This window comes from Myxocyprinus asiaticus, chromosome 10 (genome assembly GCF_019703515.2).
Source record: "Myxocyprinus asiaticus isolate MX2 ecotype Aquarium Trade chromosome 10, UBuf_Myxa_2, whole genome shotgun sequence".
Classification (NCBI taxonomy): domain Eukaryota; kingdom Metazoa; phylum Chordata; class Actinopteri; order Cypriniformes; family Catostomidae; genus Myxocyprinus; species Myxocyprinus asiaticus.
This window is the reverse complement of record NC_059353.1, coordinates 18,794,023-18,806,046: the sequence shown is the minus strand read 5'-3', so window position 1 is coordinate 18,806,046 and position 12,024 is coordinate 18,794,023. Positions and strand designations below refer to the sequence as shown.

Below are 12,024 nucleotides of genomic sequence, written 5' to 3'. Positions count from 1 at the left end.
AGCATTCTTCGCACATTTGCCAGTATATCATCCGGGTATTCATAGTACACTTCTTTTTGTTGCATTTTCAGTGTAATTGCACTTCAAAATGACGTAAAATAATGCAGAAGTGTGCGGTTTGGGATGCAACTATAATACATTTGACAGCTTGCTAATATTTTCTAAAACATTTGCTAATACTTTACATTTTATTTCTCTTAAGGTTATAGGCTAAATTTTGATAAAAATATACAGACTGCCAACTTTTACCAAATCACAGTGTAACTGTCTTGCACACACAGGCTTTCACAGTAGCCTCCTCAAAATATTAATTAATAATACAAAGTACTTAATATAAATGAAGTGTAACGATCAATTTTGAGAAGTAGGAGCAACATGTAAAGCAACACAGCACAAAGTAACATTTGAATAACAGACAGTAGCATAGACAACTATATTCGAGATGCATGACAAGTTGTTCTTCATAACCAACAAGGTAAGCATAATCTTTCAAATGCTCACAAATGTATTTACTCTGAAGAGCTCCTTGTGATGTGCAGGAGGAAGATAAAGATCTGGACAATATCCATGTAGAGTGAAAGAGCTCCAAAGACATATTCCTCAGGGCTTATGGTGTTTGCGCGGTTTCCAATAAGCAGCTGAGTGAGGTAAGCCAAAAACTGGAGGGGAAAAATGGAATAAAACTGCATTACGTTTCATTTAAAACAAATATGGTAAATAAATAAACTCACCATGGTAAAGACTATTATGCCGCAATACAGCATATGCAACCAAGGCACCTGATACATCGATATTGATCAATCAAGCAATGAATGAGATGGTCTTGATTTCTAAAACTTATTTAATTTATCATAACTCATATGTACAACTATACTCTAATTAAATAATGCATTTACAGTGCATCCGGAAAGTATTCACAGCGCTTCGCTTTTTCCACATTTTATGTTACAGCCTTATTCTAAAATGGATTAAATTCATTATTTTCCTCAAAATTCTACAAACAATACCCCATAATGACAATGTGAAAGAAGTTTGTTTGAAATCTTTGCAAATTTATTAAAAATAAAAATCGAAAAAAATCATGTACATAAGTATTCACAGCCTTTGCCATGACACTCAAAATTGAGCTCAGGTGCATCCTGTTTCCACTGATCATCCTTGATGTTTCTACAACTTGATTGGAGTCCACCTGTGGTAAATTCAGTTGATTGGACATGATTTGGAAAGGCACACACCTGTCTATATAAGGTCCCACAGTTAACAGTGCATGTCAGAGCACAAACCAAGCCATGAAGTCCAAGGAATTGTCTGTAGACCTCTGAGACAGGATTGTATTGAGGCACAGATCTGGGGAAGGGTACAGAAAAATTTCTGCAGCATTGAAGGTCCCAATGAGCACAGTGGCCTCCATCATCCATAAATGGAAGAAGTTTGGAACCACCAGGACTCTTCCTAGAGCTGGCCGCCTGGCCAAACTGAGCAATCGGGGGAGAAGGGCCTTAGTCAGGGAGGTGACCAAGAACCCGATGGTCACTCTGACAGAGCTACAACATTTCTCTGTGGAGAGAGAAGAACCTTCCAGAAGAACAACCATCTCTGCAGCACTCCACCAATCAGGCCTGTATGGTAGAGTGGCCAGACGGAAGCCACTCCTCAGTAAAAGGCACATGACAGTCCGCCTGGAGTTTGCCAAAAGGCACCTGAAGGACTCTCAGACCATGAGAAACAAAGATTGAACTCTTTGGCCTGAATGGCAAGCGTCATGTCTGGAGGAAACCAGGCACCGCTCATCACCTGGCCAATACCATCTGTGGGGATGTTTTTCAGTGGCAGGAACTGGGAGACTAGTCAGGATCGAGGGAAAGATGAATGCAGCAATGTACAGAGACATCCTTGATGAAAACCTGCTCCAGAGCGCTCTGGACCTCAGACTGGGGTGAAGGTTCATCTTCCAACAGGACAATGACCCTAAGCACACAGCCAAGATAACAAAGTGGCTCCGAGACAACTCTGTGAATGTCCTTGAGTGGCCCAGCCAGAGCCCAGACTTGAACCCGATTGAACATCTCTGGAGAGATCTGAAAATGGCTGTGCACCGATGCTCCCCATCCAACCTGATGGAGCTTGAGAGGTCCTGCAAAGAAGAATGGGAGAAACTGCCCAAAAATAGGTGTGCCAAGCTTGTAGCATCATACTCAAACAGACTTGAGGCTGTAATTGGTGCCAAAGGTGCTTCAACAAAGTATTGAGCAAAGGCTGTGAATACTTATGTATGTGTTTTGTTTTGTTTTTATAAATTTGCAAAGATTTCAAACAAACTTTCACATTGTCATTATGGGGTATTGTTTGTAGAATTGAGGAAAATAATGAATTTAATCCATTTTGGAATAAGGCTGTAACACAACAAAATGTGGAAAGTGAAGCGCTGTGAATACTTTCCGGATGCACTGTAACTCCCAAATATCACAGTGTGCCCCAGATGTTACATAGCAGATGGACTTGGCCCAAGTGTGGCCACAACATGGCACTGATGGCCTCGTAGGCAACGGCATGCATCCTCTCAGCCAAAGATGGGCCAGGTCTGGCAATGGCAGCTCTGCATACATGATGGCAAACAACATGAGGGCCGATTGTTTGTGTGAGGTGTGTGTGGCCCAGATCAGGCTTATGAATCATGGGCTGCATTTGAAAAGTTACATTGATATATATAGAGAGAGAGATATTTAAAGCGGGACTTTCTTTTCTACATCGAGGCAGTTGGGTGTTTAAATTTAAACTGCTGTTCCCACCGAATATGAATCAAAACCACAGGCATGTGCATCTGTGTGCCTTTTTTTTCTTCCATGAGTGCTGCTAGGTAAGTAACGTTTCTAATGATAATGCTGCATTGCACTGTGATATTATCCTTGTCTTGTAAGTTATTATTTCTGTAGTCTAAGTACATGAGGAAAGAGACCACTTTCAGTGTTTTAACGCTATCACACAAGGCCTACTAAACAAATTAATTGGCTACTAAATTATTGCGGTGCCTGATATATAATGTAATCAATATGTAATCATAATGAAACAGTAATCGATTGTATTATTCAGCTGTAGTCTATTGCACCCAACACTGACCATAAGTAATATCTTACATCTCCAGTGATGTAATTGGTTATAATTTACAGTGCGTTATTGTTCAGTTGCTTATCTCATTTTTAGCAGGTTCTGATAATGCAGCATGATTTAAAAATAACAAGTGCAGAAGTGTATATATGTTTTAGTATGCATCTGTGTAATACACCAGACATTATTGTGATTATAATGATGATTCATAAGGATCAGTGTCTTAAAACAAAACAGTTTAGTGATTTTTAATGTATATCTTTCATTTTCCTTTCCTGCAAGGGCTTTTTTTTTTTTTTTTTTTGGTGTCATTGAAATTGAGACAAACTGACTTCGGTATGGAGAGTAATTGGACTTCTGATAACAGGAGCAACATGAGATGACAAGCGTTAAACAAAGTTTAATACAACGTACAAATGAATGTACTGTATGTGTCCACCAAACAAAATAGATGTCATCAAGGCAATAAAATATTAGGAAGAACCTGGAAAAGGATGGATCCCACACCATGATAGAATATTCACATCAGGTTAGTGCAATCTTGTAGATTCTGTTTATGTTGGCGAATCAAGATATATCTGTTTATTCATTAGTAAACATTTCATGTCCCACACATGTAGAATAATATCTTACCTTGACATCATAAAGCCATACTGTATAATTTCACATGTTATGTCAGAGATCTGTCAAACTGATTAATCTGAAATGTTGCCTGTGCAAAACAATGGACTGTATGGGGACAGTCCTTTTTTGTTGTTGTAGATAATTACAATGAAGCAAGTTTAAAGCTATGAGAAGTTATTAAACATAGACCCTGGGACAGAGGACTCTCCAATAGAAGTCAAACGAAGAAGAACGTGTTATCTTTTTCTGCGTGAGAAAATGTATGATATCCAACCAAAATTTAATAAAGTGCTTCATTAGACCGAAGAACATCCTTTTTCCTGGGGAAGATGAAGTCGAAAATTACTTAGCTAATCAAAGTAAAATGTAGGTTTCTGTAGCTTTTCTGGGTTAAATTTCTGTAAACAATATAAAAACATCAATATTATATTTGCTTATCTCTCTCTCTGTATACAGATCACAAGAACTGCCTAGTGCACCAAACATCTTTTACTCATTTATTCCTCACTCCCAAGAGTATTTGTTCACCCTTGAAGTCTGACTTGGCAAAAATGAAGCCAAAATAAATTACGTTTTGGTTGCGTTTGTCTTTTTTTAAACTTTTATATATAAGCAATTTATGAAATGTCTATTATATGTGCCTCTCACTTTCTTTCTGTACAGACCAGAAAACCTTTCTAGTGCACCGAAGATCTTACACACATTGGTTCCTGACTTCCAAGATGATTTATTCGCTAAGAAGAAACCAAAGCCAAGGAAAGCGTAAGTTTCAGTTGCTAGAAGTTCGTTTTTCTATAATCAGTTTATAAACTGTCAATTTGATTTCTCTCTCTCTCTCTCTCTCTCTCGTTTAGTGTGCTGACTAGAAGAACTGCCTAGTGGACAGCAGATTTTTCATTCATCTCTTCCTAACTCTCCAGTCACATTTATTTATTAGAGTGAAATAACTTTAGATAATGTTGATTTATCTGTTATTAACTTGACTCGATACTCAATTCTTTTGAATTTGTTAACCAAAAAGATTGATTCACTGATTTGTTAAGTGACTGTTTTTGTAAAAAGAGTCTTTAAAGGAATGGTTACCCAAAAATGAAAATTTTCTCATTATTTACTCACACTCATACCATCCCAGATGTGTATGCCTTTCTCTAGGTCCATACAATGCAAGTAAATGGTGATGAGATGCTTGAAGGTCCAAAAAGCACATAGAGGCATCATAAAAGTAATCCATATGACTCCAGTGGTTAAATCCATGTCTTCAGAAGAGATATGATATGTGTGGTTGAGAAACAGATCAATATTTAAGTCCATTTTTACTGTAAATCTACACTTTAACATTCTGGTGTGGAAGTGACTTCCACATATTGAGGCACATACTGGTCGGGGCTGGTCAAAGTGGAGATTAATTGTAAAAAAAAAAAAAAAAAAGGACTTAAATGTTGATCTTTCTAACCCACACCCATCATATCGTTTCTGAAGATATGGATTTAACCACTGGAATCTTATGGATTACTTTTATGCTGCCTTTGTGCTTTTTGTACCTTCTGAGTTCTGGTCACCATTCACTTGCATTATATGGACCTACAGAGCTGAGATATTCTTCTAAAAATCTTCATTTGTGTTCTGTAGAACAAAAAAAGTCATCCACATCTGGGATGGCATGAGGTTGAGTAAATGATGAGAGAGTTTTCATTTTTCTAACCAACTATCCATTTAAACCTATCTGTATATTAATATTTGCGTGTCTACAAATCTACCAAGAGAATTTAGCAGTGTTTAAGCATTATAAGAGTTTTTCCCACAAATCAAAACAAAGCATATCTTTCATTTTGTGAACTGCTGTGCATGACTATACAAAAAAGACAACAATATGGCCCAAAAATGATTCGAAGTTCAATTACGTCCTGATGTCATTGTAATGTCATAAGTTACTTTTACTCATAATTCAGCCCCTTTCTCTTGTTAAACAAGATTGCTGAACTAAAAGAATGACAAGCCATCTCCTCTCGTTCAGTCAGTCAGCAGATCCTGATATTTGCTTGTCCTGCACTGAAGCACGCCTAAATAGTATCTAGCAACACCCGTGTTTTAATGATTTGTATTTATTTATTTTGTGTCCTTAGCTGCTGTAAAGGAAAAATAATCGTCTGACATGCAACACCACCGACCAGGAGACTGAAGTTAATGTAAAGAGATGGCTTCAGTTTGCCTCTGAAAGGGATTGAGGAAGGAGGAAGCGGCTGAGGAGATAAGAAGGGCAGAACACTTTTAACTTACTTGTTTAGGACAATTTTTACTAGACACTCTCTCTCTCTCTCTCTCTCTCACACACACACACACACACACACACACACACAGAGAAACAAATGCAGTTATCAGGGTGGGCAATAAAACAAAAACTGTGATCATACAACTGTTGCTGCAAAAATCCATCCGTAAAAAAGCAGCGCACAAAAAAAGTTTTGTCTCAAGGAAGCAAGAGACATTTACCAGTAAGGCATGAATGTTTAAAAAGAGACAGACGATCATTGTAATAAAATACAATGGGGTTATTTTACACTAGTGGCAACAAAGTGACATTCATAGCCGGCTAGTCGATCAGATTCTGTGGGTATTCCCGCAGCAGTCTTACCTTGGTCTGAAAACAGAAGATTGTGACGATTACACACACTATTGCTGTTATCCCCAGGGCAAGGAACACTGCTTTGATGTCAAAATAACTAAATTATATCAGACAGAAAGCCACAAAAGAGCTTATCTGATGTTTAAAACCAGTAGCAAATGCAATGTGTAAAATTGATAAATGTGTTTAGCCTCAAATTTTATCTAACCTTGATATTGTTCCTGTCATGAAAGACAAAGCAAGAGTCTGTTGGGAAGAAAATGCATATTTCAATCAAATAAAAATATGGATACTAAAAAATCTAGCCAAGTCAACTCCAAATGTCTTTTGGAAACATAGTACAGTGCACTTACAAAAATGAGGAGGAGTGCTAAATTCCATGAGTGATGTTTCCTAAAAACAGGCAGATTTTCTGTAATGTACAGTAAATGTTGAGGTGATTGTAATGTGACTTGTTATGAGGAAATTACTGAACTCACCTTGGTCCCTCACAGCAAACCAACACAAGGTAAGTAACAAGATACATCGGACTGTGGAAAAATATTCCACTGTTACTTCAATATGAGTCATGGGTGTTCATGATAGCACAAATAGAATGGTGTAGTATAGTATAGTGATAAACATTTTAACCTAAAAATGTGCTTTATGTGGTAACATCTAAATTAACTGGTATTATTTAAGTCAAAAATTGTATTTAACATTATACATTAGGTAAAATGTAAAGGTTAGAAATGGCTCCTTAAAGGGTTAGTTCACCCAAAAATGAAAATTCTCTCATCATGTACTCACCCTCATGCCATCCAGGGTTGGGAGGGTTATTTTTTTAAATGTATTCCACTACAGATTACAGAATACATGCTGTAAAATGTAATTTGTTACGTATTTTGTTAGATTACTCAAGATCAGTAACGTATTCTAAATACTTTGGATTACTACTTCAGCACTGGTAGATTTTTTTCACTTGTTTTGACTATAAAAACTCTGCCAGTACAGTAATACAAAATACACATGTTAAAAATACATTCTCTGAAATACCTAAATATCTTATGCAGTGCTGTTTCTAAAACAAGATAAATCTAATTGATCTTGTTTTAAGGATTTTTAGATATTTTTACAGGAAAACAATAAAAAATTATTATCAAAAATATGATTTTTGCCCTAATATCAAAGGTCTTACTAGAAAAAAAGAAATTATGAACCTACGTGAATTTTCTTGGTAACTTGTGCATGTAAAATGGCTAGAAACAGCATTTTAGCTTAGCGTAAAGCTGACAATTTACACAAGGTTTATTTCCAAACTTACTTTAAACTTACTTCTCTGTCTGCTCATATGAATGTAACACATCATAAGAAAGTGTTTCACCGCTGTTCAAATGCACTTTGGATCGCATCATTTATATGTATAAATGTTTTCCATCTGAAAGGACTAAATATTAAATGAAACAAATGACAATAAAATGCAAAGTAATCTCTTCAGTAATCTAAATACTTTTTGAATGTAACTATTCTAAATACCAAAAATATAAACTGTAAATGTAGTGGAATACAGTTACTTATATTTTGTATTTTAAATACGTAATCCCGTTACATGTATTTCGTTACTCCTCAACCCTGATGTCATCTTATGTATTTGAATTTCTTTGTTCTACACAAATGAAGATTTTTAGAAGAATATCTCAGCTCTGTAGGTCTATACAGTGCAAGTGAATGGTGGCCTGAACTTTGAATCTCCAAAAAGCAAATAAAGGCAGCACAAAAGTAATCCATAAGACTCCAGTGGTTAAATCCATATCTTCAGAAATGATATGATAGGTGTGGGTGAGAAACAGATCAATTTTTAAGTCCTTTTTTAGCATAAATCTCCAATTTCACTTTCACTTCCACATTCTTCTTTTTTTTTTTTTTTTTTTTTTTTTTTGTGCTCAGGGCTGGTGAGTGGAGATTTATGGGAAAAAGGACTTAAATATTGACCTGTTTCTCACCCACACATATCATATTGCTTCAGAAAATATGGATTTAACCACTGGAATTTTATGGATTATTTTTATGCTGCCTTTATGTGATTTTTGAACATTTAAAGTTCTGGGCCCCATTCACTTTCATTGTATGGCCCTACAGCGTTGAGATATTCTTCTTAATATCTTAATTTGTGTTCTGCAGAAGAAAGAAAGTCATACACATCTGGGATGGCATGAAGGTGAGTAAATGATGAGATAATTTAAATTTTGGGTGAACTATTCCTTTAAGGTAGGTGCAGTTTACCACTTTTAACAGTGTATAGTATAGTAATCATCAGTAAAGTATAGTAAAGTAAAGTATAACTCATCATAATGATCATTAAATAACTATGATTTTCTTTTTCTTTATTTAGACTTTATGGCTGTGAAATAACTCACAATGATGCCCAATAAATGGCAGGATTCTGGATCACAAATAAATGCACAGGCTCACTGTAAGATGAAACATGTTTCTAAACACACCCATTAATTAGATTAGTATACATACTGTATTAAATTCAAATTAAAGTGCAGTGGATTTGTTGTACTCACACAAATGCAAACACTGAGATGACTGAAGCTGTGACAAAGAGCTGGGCAGCTAAAATAAGGTAAACCTGGTACAAAAATACATACAGTATAGATAAGAATTAAACTAACTTATTTACATTAAGCTGTTACTCATTTTGTAATTTTACATGTTTAGTTTTCATCATAAATTTGTAGCACTACTTCTAGTTTTGGATAAATAGTTGATGAATAATTTGACATTTATCAAACCCCCAGGACACAGGCATTGGATTGTAGCACTGTACAACTGTACCTTTCTGATGAACGCATGCCGCACACTCATGCTGTCCCATATGCTTGGTGATGATATGCCGTCTGTGTCTCCTTCAGAAAAACAAAGAATACACAAAAGATATACCTAACATATTTGATGAAATATGTCATATACAGTGGCCCCAGTAAATGGACAAATAATATAAGGAGTACAGTTTACCTGTGCACTGTTTGACATTGTGTGTGTGTGTGTGTGTGTGTCAAACGCATCATCACCTAATGTAAACAGACGGCTGCATGCACATGATGATCGCGATTATAATTTGACTGTGAGTATACATACAGTTGTGCTCAAAAGTTTGCATACCCTTGGAGAATTGGTAATATATGTACCATTTTTAAAAGAAAACATGAGTGAGCAGGCAAAACACATTTCTTTTATTTCTTATGGGATTCATATTCAACTGTAGGTTACAACAAAATGGCACGATCATAAAACAAAACATGGCAACAAAGAAAAAAATGAAATGACCCCTGTTCAAAAGTCTGCATACCCTTAGTTCTTAATACTGTGTATTGCCCCCTTTAGCATCAATGACAGCATGCAGTCTTTTGTAATAGCTATCTATGAGGCCCCAAATTCTTGCAGGTGGTATAGCTGCCCATTCGTCTTGGCAAAATGCCTCCAGGTCATGCAAAGTCTTTGGTCGTCTTGCATGAACCGCATGTTTGAGATCTCCCCAGAGTGGCTCGATGATATTAAGGTCAGGAGACTGTGATGGCCACTCCAGAACCTTCACCTTTTTCTGCTGTAACCAATGGAGGGTCAACTTGGCCTTGTGCTTAGGGTCATTGTCGTGCTGAAAAGTCCAAGAACATCCCATGCGCAGCTTTCGTGCAGAAGAATGAAAATTGTCTGCCAGTATTTTCTGATAACATGCTGCATTCATCTTGCCATCAATTTTCACAAGATTCCCCGTGCGTTTAGAGCTCACACACCCCCAAAGCATCAGTGAGCCACCACCATGCTTCACAGTGGGGATGGTATTCTTTTCACTATAGGCCTTGCTGACCCCTCTCCAAACATAGCGCTTATGGTTGTGACCATAAAGCTCTATTTTGGTCTCGTCACTCCAAATTACAGTGTGCCAGAAGCTGTGAGGTGTGTCAAGGTGTTGTTGGGCATATTGTAACCGGGCTTTTTTGTGGCATTGGCGCAGTTAAGGCTTCTTTCTGGCAACTCGACCATGCAGCTTATTTTTGTTCAAGTATCGTCGTATTGTGCTCCTTGAAACAACCACACCGTCTTTTTCCAGAGCAGCCTGTATTTCTCCTGAGGTTACCTGTGGGTTTTTCTTTGTATCCCGAACAATTCTTCTGGCAGTTGTGGCTGAAATCTTTCTTGGTCTACCTGACCTTGGCTTGGTATCAAAAGATCCCCGAATTTTCCACTTAAGTGATTGAACAGTACTGACTGGTATTTTCAAGGCTTTGGATAAAACTTGGCTTTTTCTTTTCTTTTTCCATCTTTATAAAGTTCCTTTACCTTGTTACGCAGGTCTTTTGACAGTTCTTTTCTGCTCCCCATGGCTCAGTATCTAGCCTGCTCAGTGCATCCACGTGAGAGCTAACAAACTCATTGACTATTTATACACAGACACCAATTGCAATTTATAAAGCCACAGGTGTGGGAAATTAACCTTTAATTGCCATTTAAACCTGTGTGTGTTACATTGTGTGTCTGATTTCTGTTATCATTATGATATAATAAATGTCTTCTTATGATCACTATCCTTAAATAAAAGACAGTTTTTTGCATGATCAGTCATATTTTCAAAATCAATGCCAAAATTTCACAATGTCTGCCAGGGTATGCAAACTTTTGAGCACAACTGTACATATAAACTGTTCTAGTGGTGCATCTGTGATAGTTTGGCTGTCCAAAAGATGATTAGAATCTGGCAGCTTGTAACGTAACTGGCTTCTGCAGAAACACATATGTTTGATGCTACTCTGTGGGGCCCAGTTATTAACCAACACATATATGGAAAGGTTAAACGAAAGAAAAAAGAAAGTGCAAGGGTAAAAAAAAGTGTAAGGGCAACTTTGAGCAACAATTTGCTGCAAAGAAAACCTGATTTTTACAAACAAAGCAAACAAATAAATAAATATATGAGCAGTACGGTGGTATTATAAGATACACACACAATAGCTTGACACTTACTTAGGTTGGAGGAAAACATTTCTGGTGTAATAAAAGACAGCATCATGGTGTCATGATTCACTGTTGTTTTGCCTTGTGTTTAGCCTCTGTCTTCTGTTTTCCCTGGACTACATTTCCCATAATTCACTGCCCTCAACACTGCCAGCTATTCCCAATTGTTCTCACCTGTTTTTTATTACCTTGTGTGTCCTTGTGTATATAATGCCCTGATGTCTGCTCAGTCTTTGTCAGTTGTTGTGTTTTTTCTCCAGTTCCTGTACCGGTTGCTTTCTTGTTTGTTTTGTTTCTTAGTTCCGAGCCTTTCCTTGTCCCAGTGTTTACCCTGTTATGTATTTTATTTATTTTCCATTAAAGTTAAGCTGCATCTAGATCACGCTCTCGTGACTTCCTTCAGACGTTACAGAACAACTGACCAAATGGATCTAGCGGCTTACTTTGTCCAGTAGAGCCGGATGGACTTACCCATTCAGGAATACTCACATCTTTTTAGCACCGTTGCCAGATATACGGATTTTGCTGATTCCCTCCTGAAATCCCTGTATCGGATCGGACTCGTAGCTCACAGGTGGAGGGATTTGCCGGAGACAGGAGACTACACTTGGGAGGAATACGTGAGTTTAACACTAAAAACTCTCGGTTCAGAGAATCCTCCTCTCCCTACCCTGAAC

At 37.1% G+C, this 12,024-nt stretch overlaps 1 protein-coding gene across 1 annotated transcript; it reads right to left on the bottom strand.

Moving 5' to 3' along the window:
* LOC127447547 (protein lifeguard 3-like) lies at window positions 1-11,402 on the bottom strand. Its single transcript, XM_051709508.1, has 10 exons — window positions 11,357-11,402; window positions 9,173-9,243; window positions 8,902-8,966; window positions 8,749-8,802; window positions 6,832-6,882; window positions 6,706-6,745; window positions 6,561-6,598; window positions 6,362-6,449; window positions 732-779; window positions 1-659 (listed from the first exon to the last, which is right to left on the bottom strand). The coding sequence occupies exons 1-10, from the start codon at window positions 11,400-11,402 to the stop codon at window positions 510-512; spliced, it is 651 nt and encodes a 216-aa protein (XP_051565468.1). The 3' UTR covers window positions 1-509.
* Between the last annotated feature and the right edge of the window lie 622 nt (window positions 11,403-12,024).